Source organism: Schistocerca serialis, chromosome 1 (assembly GCF_023864345.2).
Source record: "Schistocerca serialis cubense isolate TAMUIC-IGC-003099 chromosome 1, iqSchSeri2.2, whole genome shotgun sequence".
Classification (NCBI taxonomy): domain Eukaryota; kingdom Metazoa; phylum Arthropoda; class Insecta; order Orthoptera; family Acrididae; genus Schistocerca; species Schistocerca serialis.
Genome location: NC_064638.1, coordinates 958852813 through 958868374, shown reverse-complemented (window position 1 = coordinate 958868374; position 15562 = coordinate 958852813). Strand labels below are relative to the sequence as shown.

Below are 15562 nucleotides of genomic sequence, written 5' to 3'. Positions count from 1 at the left end.
GATCTTCTTTGGAGAAAGTTGATACTACACAGATTAGTTCTGACTGGACACATGCAAAAATAACCTAAAACTCACTTATACGAAATTGGAGCACTGTTATAATGCTGGGAGGTGGCTGATCTCATTAAAGCTGAGTGACAGGATATGGGTAAAGAATTTTGGGGCAGTTAGCCAGGGAATGGATAAGGTAATGGGGAACCTTTCGCCCAAGTTTATGGCCCAGCCCAGGTCCTCTGCTTTGTGATATTGTCCACCTTGCTTGTCCAAAACTTTCAGACCAGGCAAATCTTTAGGGTCCATGCTTCCTGAACCAAACCATTTCAAAAGGATGGCTCTTCCAAGTAAGCACAAAGTTCATTAAATTACATGCTAAAAGGGCACCCTTCCAAAACTTTTTGTTGTAAATTATGGCAGTGAGTCCTCCTTGTTATAGTGATTGTAGCTCGTATGCCTAATTGTTGTAAATTAGGATATTAAGTGTCTATATTAACTGATGAACAATCCACGAGAGCAACCAGTGGTCTCTCCATTGGCATACAATAATAAAATTCTCATCTGAAATGATTAACCAATCCCATTGTATACATATTCCAAGACAGAAAAAAAACACACATGACAAAGGAACTATCCAAATAAAATGTATTTGACATATATATTGATTACAATTCCAGAAAACTGGATGATTTATTTAAGAAATGGGTATCAGAAACTGAGCAAGTTAATAAGGCACTGGACCTCATGCAAGCAGTTATTTGACTTGGCTCTGACTGATAAGAGTTGTTACATGACCTCCTGAGGAGGGATATCATACTAGATTCTGTTCAACTTGAGCATTAGATCATGAAAATCCTGAGATAGTTGGAGGACCATTCCCATAATGCTACAAACATTCTCAATTGGAGAGATCCAGTGACTTTGCTGGCCAAGGTAGGAGTCTGCAAGCATGAAGACAAGCAGTAGAAACTCTTTATCATGTGCAGGTAGGGATTATCTAACTGAAATGTTAGAATATCACTGATTTACTACCGTGCTATAGGGGTTATGAGGATGACAGCCAAAGGGGTCCTGCCATGAAAAGAATTGGCACCCTAGACCATCACTCCTGATTGTAGCACCAAGTGGCAGGCGACAGGCAGGTTGGTATCTCACTACTGTCCAGGTTGTCTCCAGACAAATCTTCACTGCTCATCATGCCTCAGTTCGAAGCAGGACTCATCATTGAAGACAATTACACTCCAGTCAATGAGACTCCATGCCGAAGATGTGAAAATGTTGAGAATGTTTCAAGCATTATGGGCACAGCCCTCCAACCAGCTCAGGATTTTGACGATCTAATGCACTATATGGACAGAATTTAGCATGATATCCCTCAGGAGATCATCCAAAAACTCTATTAGCCAATACCAAGCAGAATAACTGCTTGTGTAATGGCTGGATGTGGACCTGTCTCAACACACCAAACGATTCTGGCAGAACATGTGCACACTGTTGGAGAAGTACATATGCTGGCTGTAATTGGTGGAGGGGATCCAGGACTTGCTTCAGGTGATCAGGTCTTCCCAGTTAATCTGTCAAGATGGAAACATCATCTGCCATCACACTGCTGGTCAATGGATTTAATGCCACATGCCTCAACCTGATGAGAAATTGGACTCATGAAGTGGATTCACCACAAACATATTGTCTTGGGAACCTGTTACATTGCAGCAGAAATGGGTTGCAGACACTCTAAAAAAGACAAAGATACATGCCCATGTGGGTGCTGCTGTCAAGCTCATAAGTAACAGAATTTCTAGTTAATTTGTACATGTGGTTTTTTACTCATTATTAACTAATAGTCACAGGTTCCATGGTAGTTCATGTTGCCAATTGGCAGTTGTGGTTTTCATTGAGGGCTCTACGATGATTGGTAGCTGTCTTTATTGCTAACATTTTGGCTATTCTGTGTTTTGTTCAGCACCATTTAGATTAAAAAATGTTCCCTCAAACCTCTGGTGATTACTGTTTGCAGATGATTTATTTTGGAAAAACTAAACTGGATTTGAAGTCATAATGATCTGACTGCTTGGAGTAACAAAGATTGTGCAGTGTACTAGTAATTGTGAAAAGGTAGCTAATTTACTTGCATGAATGTGTGTTATGTGTGTGTGTGTTTTTTTTATGTAAATGGTGTCATAGACCTAGATCTTTGGGATATTTCTTTTATTTGCGGTATTGGCAACTGGGTGTCGTGAGAATTAAATTTTGTAAATTTCAGTAGAAGTCATGTGGTCTTGTATTTTTTTTTTTTTTTTTTTTTTTCAATGCTATACATTGAGGTTATTAGAAATTGTGTACTGAATTGTGAGGTAGAAATCAGCTTCTTGATTTTGCTCTGTCATTTGAGATTTTTTTAAGTTTTTAATAAAGATGTTACCTAAATGTTATTGCAGATCCCTCAACCCCACACCACCTTAATTACCACCACATAGTTAAACAGTAAAGCACAAAATATGACTGAACTATTTTGTATGTCTAGAGTGGAAATTACCTATTTATGAGTACAATTGGCATATTTGTAATTATTACAAATTATGTAATTTCTTAATTAGTGGCCTACTTGATTAATGAAATGTGTCATTTAGCCCCCCAAAAAAGTAGAAACAATAAAACTATAGTTGTAAACTTGGGAATGAAACAGGCAGCAATAATTTTGGATGCAATACTAATATTTTTCAATTTATTTTTCAAAAATTAAAACAGTTAGGTACTGCAAAGTCTGCACTCCTAGCATTCTAATGGTAGGTGCCAGTATTCTCAAAATTACTGATTAGCTCAGTCAAATTTACCATTATGTTCTATGGCAATAATTTTAATTATTAGTTGCTTTTAATCAATATGGTTTCTAGGAAAACTAAACACATTACTACAGTAAGCATACCGAAACTTAGCATCTGAATAATGAACTTGTATGAAATATGGTCTGAATAACATTATGGCAGATGCGGGCACACACCACTTATCTGCAATGTGTATGAATAGACTGAAAATAAGAAATGATCGCAAGAAAAGTTGATTATTATTAGGGGTGCAATAATAGCAGGTGGTTTTTTTTCTGGCTTGCTTCATTTCAAGTTGATCAGCAGATGTAGGAGGAGTGTGAGATGTATTAGGATATAGCACACACAATATTTGCTTTTGGGCATGGTTGGAAGGAAGTTCTCAGCAAGACCCTAAGAAGACAGATTGATCTTCACTGAAAATGTGGGCTGCCAAGCGGTATTAGGTGGCTTCTTTGGTGTGAAATGGATGGCAGCTGTCTAAGTGAAGGTACTTCTTATGATTAATGAAAATTATACAAACAGAGGTTCTTAGGAATGGCTATTTAACGTGCAGGAAGAAGTACCAGATGATATTAATTTGGGAGAAGGTGTTGTCGTTCAGGGGGAATAAGAAATGGCTCTAGGTCAAGAAAATGTCACCAATAAATCTGAATCTGCTGCCAGTTTTGGCGTATTCAGTGGCTATAAAATATTCCTCAGGATGGCCCATGAACAGGCCGATGCAGTAAAAAGTCTTCTGAGCCCCATGGCAGAGCCACACTGTTGTTTGTAGGTGGAACCTTCAAAGAAGAGGTAACTGTGGGTGACTGATTATTACCAGGAGGGAACTTATGGGTATGGAGTACTGGGCACTGGGAGAGGCAACAGTTAATGGCAGTGAGACCATGTGCATTGAAGATGTAACTGTAGGGGTAGGTTTTATTGACAGCTGAGTGAATAGGTACTTCATGGCCTGTGTCACTTGCAATTCAGCAGGCAGAATTCTCCCTGCAACATGTACATTGTTCTCAGCCTTCCCGTTTGCCCTCAACTTGGTCTGCATCAGTCTGCCTCTTGTATTTGCACCAGGATCAGGCCCTCTTTTTATTTTCTGTTCTACTTATCCAAGCTCCTTCCTTAAAACCTTTTGTTATGCATTAGCTATTTCTCCTAATTTGTATCCTTCCCCCATTTTTCTTTTCTATGTTACTGCTGGCAAGCATATCCACATTTCCTATCCTCTACTTGTCCCAGTTCTCCCACAACAAACCTGTCCACTCACCATATCAAAGATTGCCTATTTGGACAAAACAGTGGCTGCTTGTGATGTATGATGAAGGCCACTTATCTACTACACATTAAGCAGTTTCCACCTCTTCTTAAGAGGACTAGTTAAGAAGTTTTAATCCTCACCTTACAGAAAAAGTCATATAATTTTTTTTGGTTGCAGGTAATGTGTGTAGTGCTGGTACACAATGAAATCCTTGTTCCACAGTACCATAGCATGCCACTATAGGAAACAGAACAAAATGGTGCAGCCCACTGATAAAGTGGGATGTTGTGTGGTATTTTATTTTCTGCATTGCAGGGGGAACAACCTTAAAATAAATAATTCTGAGTTGTTGGAAGTGTACAGTAACAATGCACCATGATATGACACAATCGTTAGGTGGCACAGTCTGAATGAAGTGTCAAACCACCTCACTATGAAGTAAAAATGAGTTCCACGAAAAGTAGAGGCTCTGGTTCTCACAGACTGGCATAACACAACTAAGGTAATAGTGGAGAGGGCTAAAACCAGTCATAGATTAGCTTTCAACACCTTGCATGACACTTTGAGCACAACTGGTCCTTGATATTGGTCCTGCATACTGGTAACGGCACAGAGTTGACATCCAAGCTGGTCCCACACGTTCTATTGGGAACAGATATAGAGGTCCTGCTGGCAATAGGAATACCTCAACATTACGCTATCAGTTCATAGAGATGCGTGCCTGAGATGGATGGGCATTGTCACGTTGAAAAATGGCAACATGATTCTGTCATTCAAGAGGTAACGCATGAGGATGCAGGATACATTCAGTTGTCATCAGAGATCCCTCAATCACTACCAGCCATGACATACTGTCATACCCAACGACTCCAAACACCACGACATCAGGAGTAACGCCGTTGATGTAACGGGACCTCTCCCTCTAGCTTTCCACAATACTCACCGACGATAGTCATGGACCTCTCCCCAATCCATCACCATACTCATTGACAGTGGTCATCTTGGGTAATATCAAATTGTGTTTGACAGCTCAGCAAAGTGTGATGCCATCCACCAGCAGTCTGTGCTTCCAGTTCAGGGCACCCAAACACAGCCATTTGTGTTATGGTATTTCTGGCAGCCTACACATAGGATGATAATCCCCTAGTCTGGCTGCTGCTAGTCTTCAAGCAATGGTGAAGCATGACACAAAAAGTTGCAGGAAGTTCATTACTTGTTTCCGGATGGCAGATTCAGACATGAAGGTGTTACAGTGTGCCTTGTGGTGATCAGACATCATCAATCACAAAATTGACAATGCATATACCCGTTCTCACATTCCGCACAGTCCATCATCAGGGCACTGCCACATTTGAATGTCCCACAAATCTGGATACTGCACAATTCAACCAGCTGGCCAAATGGAAATCCACAATGAAGCCTCTTTCAAACACTGTGAGGTGCCAATAACTGTGTGTCACTCAAGTATGTGGCATACTCATCTCCTTCATAATGATCACTTAACATTAGTCCTGTTCATGCCCCTTACATATCCTACCAGAACTGTTCACAACACTAAGTGCGAACAGAACTACTGCACTCTGGTGGTCATTCTGTCACAGAGTATTCCAACCCTAATCGTTTACATAACTGCTGATAGCATGTACATGAACAAAGTTACACTGACATTCAACCATGTCTTCTGGGTGTTCCTCTTGTTTTGTCAGGCAGTAAACTTAAGGTCAGTGTATGTCTCCTTCTTTCACATTGAAAGTTTTGCCCTCCAGGTACTACAGCAACATGCACAATGCCACCTCAAAAAACTCTTCAATCTATTCACCTCCTACTCCCACCTTGGACTTCCACTATCCACCTCTCCTACAATAGCCTCCAAATCCATTCATAGCTCACAAACCCTGCCTCACAGACCTACTACATTTGCCACACCCTCAAAGACTCCTTCCACCACCATAAAGAATCCAGAATCTGTACTGACATGAAACACAGTCATGAACCTTTTCTCCAAAAGCCTTAGTCCTATGGAAGTATCATTCCTTTCAAAAGGCCTTATTTTTTGCCCCACTCCCAAATTCAATCAACCTGGAATTGTTAAAGAATCTCTCTCCTTCTCCCAGTCCTTACATAGGAAACACTTTTTCCACCACCAACTCTACCTATAAAATAGACTCAACCAAAACCAATGTTGAATCCTATCTGACTCAGTTCACTTATACAACCAACCGTGATCCATGCCTACTGCCCCCAAATCACCTTCTGTTACCTTTCCAGAATTTCTTAACCTCGAACCTTCCCTCACTATCACTCCATAAGTCCCTCACCATGCAAGCTAACTTTACATCAACAGAAATAACTGCAGTCCAACACCTAAGAATTGATCCCAACCACCGGCTCGAGTGGCTGAGCAGTTCTAGATGCTACAGCCTGCAACCGTGCGACCGCTACGGTCGTGGGTTCGAATCCTGACTCGGCATGGATGTCTGCGATATCCTTAGGTTAGTTAGGTTTAAGTAGTTCTAAGTTCTAGGGGACTGATGGCCTCAGCAGTTAAGTCCCACAGTGCTCAGAGCCATTTGAATTTTTTTGATCCCAACCTTTTATTCCTACCTGCTGATAAGGGCTCCACCACTGATGTTTTGAACCACAAGGATTACCTGACAGCAGGACTCTTACCAATTGTCATATTTGTCCACCTACGAACCCTGCTAGTGACCCCATTCTAGAAATCCAACAGGATCTCCAGTCTTTCCTCAAATCCTTAGGACCATCCCAGAAACTCTCCCCTGACCTATTAACCACCAGCAACATCTCCACTTAAGACATCTGCCACCCATTCCATACCAATAAGTCTATTCCATACTGCCTAGCCATCCTTGGCTGTCACATCTTTAGTTACAAACAGCCATCTCAAAGCATACCAGGGGATTTACTGAGGTCTTCACAGACCAAAATTACCCTCTCAACTATGTACAGAAACTGATCGTCCAAGTCTTCGCTCTCACATCACCCGCCACCTCTTAAATTCCCACCATCTGGAAACAAAGAGACATTCCTCTCATGACTCAGTACTACCCAGGACTGGAGCAACAGAATCTCATTTTCTGCTTGTGTTTCGACTACCTCTTGCTGTTGCCTGAATTGAGGAATATCCTACCCACTGTCCTTCCCACCTCTCCCACTGCAATATTCCGCCAGCCACTTAATCTACACAATTTGTCATTCATTTATACTCCAACCCTGCCCCAAACCCCTTGCCTCATATCCCTGTAATAGATCTAGATTCAAAACCTGTCCCATACATCCTTCCACCACAACCACCACCACCACCTAAACCAGTTTGGTCAAAAGCATCACCTATCCCACCAAAGACACGGCTACCTGTAAAGCAGTCAAGCGAACTACAAGCTACGCTGCAACTACTGTGTTGCATTCTATGTGGGCATGACACCAACAATCTGTCTGTCCGCATGAATGGACATCAACAAACTATGGCTACGAAACAGTGGGACCACTCAGTTGCTAAGCATGCTGCCCGTCATAACATTCTTCACTTAAATAATTGCTTCATGGCCTAAGCCACCAGGACCCTTCCTACCAAATCCAGCTTTTCCGAATTGTGTTTCTCATTCCCACTACAGTACTGCACAGCTTTCTATCCCAGCAGTGCATCCAGAGTCTTCCTGCTTCACTCCTTTTCCACTCCCTTCCTCCATCCCCTCCCCCAACCCCCAGTCTAACCTTCTGACTGCTCATAGCTCCCTATCCTCTCCCCACCATGTCTCTGTACTCTTCTACAAGCTGCACTTTACTGACCCTGACCATATCTTGCTATCCCTCCTCCTCACTGCCAGTCTTCTCCTTACCCCCACCATGCAGATCACTTTCCTCATCATGCACGGTTGCCTTGGTGGCCAGAGACAGTTTTGTGTGTGTGTGTGTGTGTGTGTGTGTGTGTGTGTGTGTGTGTGTGTGTGTGTGTGTGTGTGTGTATCTTGTCTACTTCAGAAGAAGGCCTTTTGACTGAAAGCTTCCTTGTTTAGCAGTCTTTTTGTTGTGCCTGTCTGTGACTCAATATCTCCACTATATGATGAGTTGCAATCTGTCCTGTATGTATCCCCTATGGTAGTCTGGCAATGGGAAATGGAGGGATACATATCTTCATCCACCCATTCATCAGATTTGGTATCCACTGACTTTCACCAATTCACACAAGAAATTTTCTATCAAAAAAAATTTTTATTACAATGAATTTACAGCCACTGGAGACAATCATTTTTGAGACCTTCAGAAAGAGCAATTTAGAAATGAAAAAGCACTGGAAAAAAATCTATCGACTGAAAGGGTGCTATGGGAAGAAATAACATTTTCTGAATAAACAGATCATTAATATGGCAAAAAATTATCGCTTCGCTCTTATATTGGAGCATGAACAATCTGACCACACTATGAACATTCAGTCAACTACAACTAGAATTTTTCAATCTTCAAATATCAGTAACCATATGATATGTAAGAAGAGAGACTGATAAATAATTTATTAATTGTTTTTAAATTTGTGGAGATCTCCAATTTCCTTTTTTCAACATTGGCAACTACTTAATGATCTCCACACTGACATACTGAACCATTGTTTGACCTTATGCCAAGAGTCAAAACTATGCTGAAATTTCAAAAGAAAAAGTGCTTTTGTTGAAATGCAACAATTTGTTTCAATTCATGGAACCTTTTTTTTTCCCAAGGAACCAAAAACTGGTTTGTAAGCAGATTACAATTGTTGCAGAATATACTTAACTTTAGTGTGTGTTTCTTCTTACACAGAAGCAAAGTTCACTTGCTATGTGGTTTACATAATATTCTGTAATTGGATAGATAAAAAATCCACAAACATAAAAGGTTATAATTAGGCATGCTTCCTGAATCAGTGGGCCCTTCTTCTGGCAGAAGGGTTGAAGGCAAATGAAGAGGGGTGAAGGAGAAGGACTGGAGAGGTCTTGAAAAAGCGGTGTATTTCAAAAAAGTCACCCAGAACTGAAGGTCAGGGGAGGCTTATGGGTCTTTCCTTCTCATCCGGTCCAGCAAGTCTCCCCAGACTGACAGTTCTGGGTGACTTTTCTGAAATCTACCTATTTTCCTAGACCTCTCCAGTCCTTTCCCTTCACCTCTCTTTCTTCCCCTTCAACCCTTATGACAGAAGAAGCCACTGGCTTCAAAAGCCTATCTAATTACATTATGTTGTCAAAAATTGATTGTTTTTGTTGTTAAATAATATTCTTACAGTTTGCTTGTGCTGAGTAAATAACTGATTTACTTAGGTTGTACATCCCAGAGGCTATGACCACAAAACAATGTGGAGAGAATGTGTGGATAATAGAAGACAAGAAAACCAATCAACAAGCCTTCTGACTGTAAACCATGGCGAATTGAACTTCCTGATGATTTACCTGAGTGCTGCTCCACTGTGTTCATAATCCAGCATGATATGAAGAAATGACACACACATCACTTTATTTAGTGAATGGCTTTTAATATCTATTTCTGGTACTGGTGAATCATTTTTATTCACTTAATCATGTGTTATCAAATTTTGTGAGTAAAACATATGACTAGGTTGAGTTTGTGTCCCTGATCAATAAAATTTGTTTTATCAACTAATATGACAGTTTTAGAACTGCTTGGTATAAATAGCTTGTTGTATATCAGAAAATTATCACTTCAACTTTTAGTAATTATTATAAACCCACTAACCCTTCAATAATGGGTTAGACACACTGTATCAAACTACTGAAGAATAAAATAAAACTTTCCATTTGTTCATTCATCCCTATCTAAATTCCCAATTCAAGCAGAAAATAGCTCTTGTTCCTCTTTAGGATATTTCTGGGTGAAAAATAAACAAACAAATATAATATTCTGGTGTGAATATTTATAAACATATAAACACGGTAGGTTAAGAATTACAGATCATGTACAATGACAACATTACAATTAAAAATAATGTCACAATAAAATAAATAACAAACTCATTCTTCGGTTCATTCATACAATTTTTTTTCACTCTCAGAATCACTAGCAATCAGGAAACATCTAATTATTGAAGGACATGTACAGCTACATATTCATTCTATTATAAACACTATTTACATCTGAAAATACACACTGTGTTGACAAGAGTCACACAGACATTAAAATTGCACTTCAGCCTAGTCTACAAAATGGTATCTGCAACATATTTCCATCCTCTGTGTCAGCAGTTATACTCGTCCTACTTCTGCAACTATAGCTAAGTTTTGCTGATTCTATTACTTGATTACTAATTCTGACAACTGTCTTTTTACTGATAAAATATCCACTTTCATGAGTTGGCAGAAAAATTATGCTCAAACAACTATTACTGTGCCTATATTACCCATAGGTTCTAAACATTACTTTTATGAATCTCAGACAGATTACACCATCATCATTATTATTAGAATCTGCTGTGTGCAAGGAAGAGTCATCAAACATGATATCTTAAACATTGCATTGTACAGAATAATGTTAATTGAATGACACAGCTTTGTTGTTGTATGAGCTTTTAAAACAAAATTTCTCAAAAAATACTATTTTAATGTAAGTGAACTTAGATACTAATATAGTTCTATGGTTCCTGAATTCTTGTACTCTTACCATACAGTCTTTTTCCACATAAGCTCACTGCTTTTAGGCCAACAGATTCTTTCATTGTTATAGGGAATCCATTGTTTTACATAATATATACCAATGAGTTAACATAAACACAAAATAAGAAAGTAAATTAATTACAGTAAGACATGAGTTCTTAGTTAAAAAATAAACAATGCACACACAAAAGAAACTGCCCATGAGTCTGATAAAATTTCAGCTATTTCTCATTTTGCAAAAAATATTTATTATTTATGAGTTAAATTTTAGTGTACCACTTTGCATATAGGAGACATTTACATCAACATTTTGTTATGAAAAACACCAAAATAGTTTGGACAACTGCCATTTTAACACTGGCAAATGATAAATATTGTAAATACTTCGGTAATCTAAATATTCAGAAAATACTGTGATTTATACATTTCACCCATCTTGAGAACTTAATGTAGTTCTAACACAAGACAAACATTTTTGAACTGAAAAACTGCTGCTATTTGGTGCTTTTAACATAGTAGTTCATTTCAATATTCAGGTGACAAAAATGTTGAATAGTTTTGGGCCCCATACAAAATGAAAGTGTCCAAAGAACAGAAAGGAAAAGCTACACTCACTAATTTATTTCCATTGCAGAGAAAAGTAAGCATATGCAGTGTCAGTGGTATTTGCAGAAAGGTACAGAGATGGATCACAGGGGCAACAATAACAGTTGGTGGTCAGAAAGCTAACTTATGAATGTGGTAACTAAATGGGGACTTGATTAAAACAAATCTTGAATGACAGCCAATAAACAAGATCATTATTATATGCATCTATCTTCCCTGAAATCCCGTTTCAAGAGGTCACACTTCAATTCTGCAGAACATTCAGAAGTGAAAATCAGTGAGCTTTGCTAACTGAAACTTTATTTTGTCAGTGTGAGCCTCATATAAGTTCTTTCCTAATTAGTGTTATCTATTATTTTCAGATAGGTTATCTATCTCTAGCTAGTGGTAAGTGTTTAATAATATAACCAGCAACCTCAGCTCCTTAAGACTTTTTCACAAGTGCAGTTTGTTGTTTGCATATTATTCAAATAACTCATTCAAATAAATTTTGCTTGCCATAAATATTAAAACAAAAATGTAGATATAAGTTGACATTTTGGGACAAATTGCATTCTTTCTACAGTAAATTTGGAAATAACAGATACCCAGATGCTCTCTTAAGTTATAAGTGCTTCCCATGTTACACTTATACTATTATAAAAAGTATCAACATATTTTCAGAGAACATACTGTCTTTATGTTCCTGTGAATTTTCTGATTTTTTATTCTCTAGTTTCATGGATGGAATTGTTTCCATAGAAATTCAAAATGCAATTGTATTTAAAAATGAATAACAGTTGTGGGTAAATCCCACATCTGCAGTTCATCTGTCAGATTATTGAGTCAGAAGATGTTGAAAGAATTTTGAAAACAATAGTCATTTATATGGAATAACAAATACTATAATATACAGAGAGAGGGAGAGAGAGAGAGAGAGAGAGAGAGAGAGAGAGATCAACAAGTGAGCAGTTGCGTAGTTGAATAAAACATTACTGCAAATCACCCAGAGCTTAACATCCACCAAACATGAATATTAATCTATGGTTATGTAAGTTGCTGGATGTTTGACTCATTGGTGTACACTGTTTATTTCTAGTATAAACAATCTTCATTTCAACAAAATATCTTCACAAGCGGGGAAAAAATAATGAAAGAAATGGTTCTCATGCAGAAGTAACACAAATCACTTTGTGTGGCAATGTATAATAAACTCACATGAGCATAAAACAACTCATTTTGATAATGAACAAAATATTGCTATGAATAAATTGAAGTCTTTTATTGCTCTGTTGATGAGACTGAGTTACCTTTGTTGTCAAACACACTTCTCTTCCTCCTACAGCTGAGAGATGTCTATTTTCATCACTCATAGGAACAAAATACTTTTGTCTCTCATGCTTAATTTACAGAAAACATTTTTATTCATATGTTATGGTAAACAAAGTAAGACTTGAGTATTTCCTTGAATTAGCATTATGACCTTATTGTGCATAAAAAGAGCCAGACACAGAAAATAAATGGACCTACATTGACATGATATCAGTTTAGTAATGGACTTGGCTGCCTTTTATTGATGTAACAGGTTTTGGTGAGCAGGTACTGAGAAATAAAGTTGATACACGTGATTTTCTATTGTCCTGGTGTTTCAAGACTGTTAGATGATCCAGAAAAGCTAGCTGCACAAGAATCACTAAAGGAGATTGGCCCTCCAACTTTTTCATCACTTTCATCACTAGTGGGTGACACATTTGGGGTTGGAGTCGTTGCATGTTGACCAGAGGCAGCAGGCAGCTGTTTGCGTGATCCCAAAGTGTCACATGAAGAAGCACCACTTACTGAAGTAGTAGACATCTCTTCCAAAAAATCGAAACTTGCCACAGCTTCACGTTCTTTCTCACCATATCGAACAAAGAAATCATCTCTGCCTATGATGGAAGGTCTAGGTGCTGATGCAGGGTAACGAAGTACACCCAGCTGGTCACGGGTTGCCGACGCTGAAATTTAATGTGTGCATTAGTTATTTTATTGCCACCTTTCAAAATACAAAGGTAACAGAATATTTTATCAACATAACCGAATGAATCCTATGCCCCCCCCCCCCTCCCCCCCCCCCTCTCTCTCTCACGTATATGTGTGTGTGTGTGTTTGTGTGTGTGTGTGTGTGTGTGTGTGTGTGGTGTGCGCACGTGCGTGCATGTGCATGTAAATTCCACATCACATCAGCCATTTATTTACCACTTTCCAACAAACTCAAACCCATATTTAATTTCACTGAACACTATTGACACAGTGTTGGGGCTATGGTTTAAAATATAATCCATAGTACAGATGTACCTTCTGCTTTTAAGAAAATCACTTGGGCATAAACAGAAATATTAGAAATAATGTATTATTTGGCTTAAATCAGTATTAAAATACTTCATAATTTTGGACTTATATTTCCTAATCTTTATCTTCAGTATCTAAAATTACTGGCCTGTCAATCCTAATAAATTGTTCTGCTCAAACTTGCCTTGTATTAACTTATGCTAATTGCTAGTGGTCTGTCTTCATTCTTTTCTGTTACTAGGTTTCTCGCATTTGCTGCAATCATGAAAGAATACACTAAATACCAACTTTAACAGATTCACCCGTGGGTTCTCGGGAAACATTTATATTTCATAAGCTAAATGAAAGATTTTCTTGCCTGGTTTCACAAAACATTATAGTTGTATGACCTAAGCATCTAGTCATAAGCCTATTTTCCAGTACACAACTGATTTCAAAGTTGGCATCTTAGCACAGACAACCCATGTAAACTCTTTTACTCTATCACTTCTTGACTTAAAACTACAAAAGTTCCCTGTGTTGACTATTTTAAAAATGAAACAGTTACTTCTGTATTGTCCAACCTCATAACATTCACTAGGATAACATTTACTCTGAAATGCGATGTTGCTTATGTAAATGGAGCCATCACTATAAATAGGTAATTACACACATGACCATTGATGTATCTGACATTGTTACTCCTGTGTACACAGCTCGATTCCAGTGTATGTTTAGTAATAGGGTAAATTTTATTCTAATGTATGTTGTGAGGTTGTACAATACAGATGTAATTGATTTGGCTCCTTGATGAGCAATGAACCCACAACCTTTAGTGTGGATGCACAAAATCTTTCGACCTCCAGTGGGAATCTAAAATTAGTGAGCATGGAGAACATGGACGGAGACTACAGATAGGTGGAACTAGGTGGGAATGTGCGTTAAGTGCTGAGCATGCCGAGATGGTCCATGCATTTGCAATAAATACTGTGTCCAGATAACGCAGTGGTTAATGCAACTGCCTAGCAGGCAAGGGATCACAGGTTTGAGTACCAGTCTGGTATACTTTTCACTCACTGTCACCAATTCTGTATCAAGTCATGATGCAGCTGATGTCATCAGTTCCTTCCCTTTCCTTTCTCCCCCCTCCACCTTCAGTTCACAGATGAAGCTGTTTCATAAATGAGATATCAACAGAGATAACTTTTATGGTTTAAGTAGAGAAGCAATAGACTGAAGTAGTTGACATCTGTTCATCTATGCTTGGATACCATATTTGCAGTCCATTACGTATTGGAAAGGGGGCTTACAATGTGACACCTATGTTGTATGAAAACAAAGTTTTGTGAAACATGGCAAAATACATGTAGTTCATATACTAAATAAGAACGTCACCAAACATCGGTAAACTGAAAATCAGTTTTATGCTGCATCATGTGCCAGACAATCAGCTGTATTCCAGGAAGATGATTTAAATGAGTTCTAACACACCTCTCAGTTTGGGAGTAAACATACTGTGCATAGATTACTGGTGCAGCTGATACAGTCGAATGCTGGGGAGGGAACAAGTGTTTGACAGTATATGATTCCTTGAGGTTGTATATGGGGGTTTATGACACACAAAATGTACTCAAGGTGTCATTGTTTAACCTTCATGCGCTCGTGCTAGAAATAGTCTCGTGTTCGGACCTATTTGAACTTGTCCTGAGAAGCAGAGAGGTGCGACTTGGACGAACTTTGAGCAGCATCTGTCGGAAAAAGGTGCAACTAGAGAATACATGTCCCTCCCGCCGCCTCCTTACCTTTGTGGAGTAAGTATGGAGCGAAATTGCAAAAAGGCGGTGGTCACTTCACCGCCCGCGCGAGCGCTTGAAGGTTAACCAGTTACACTATCAGTCAGAATATCAGGATTGGATTTTTCTGTTCTGTTGATGATG

At 38.7% G+C, this 15562-nt stretch overlaps 1 protein-coding gene across 1 annotated transcript in view; it reads right to left on the bottom strand.

The window, feature by feature from the left end:
• Nucleotides 1–10000: 10000 nt before the first annotated feature.
• The window catches only part of LOC126452148 (uncharacterized), a 701717-nt gene continuing 696155 nt past the window's right edge, over nucleotides 10001–15562 (bottom strand). Inside the window, exon 14 of the mRNA XM_050091038.1 lies at nucleotides 10001–13312. Within this exon, the coding sequence (XP_049946995.1) occupies nucleotides 12948–13312 (365 nt within the window). The 3' untranslated portion in view covers nucleotides 10001–12947. The remainder of the gene's footprint in view (nucleotides 13313–15562) is intronic.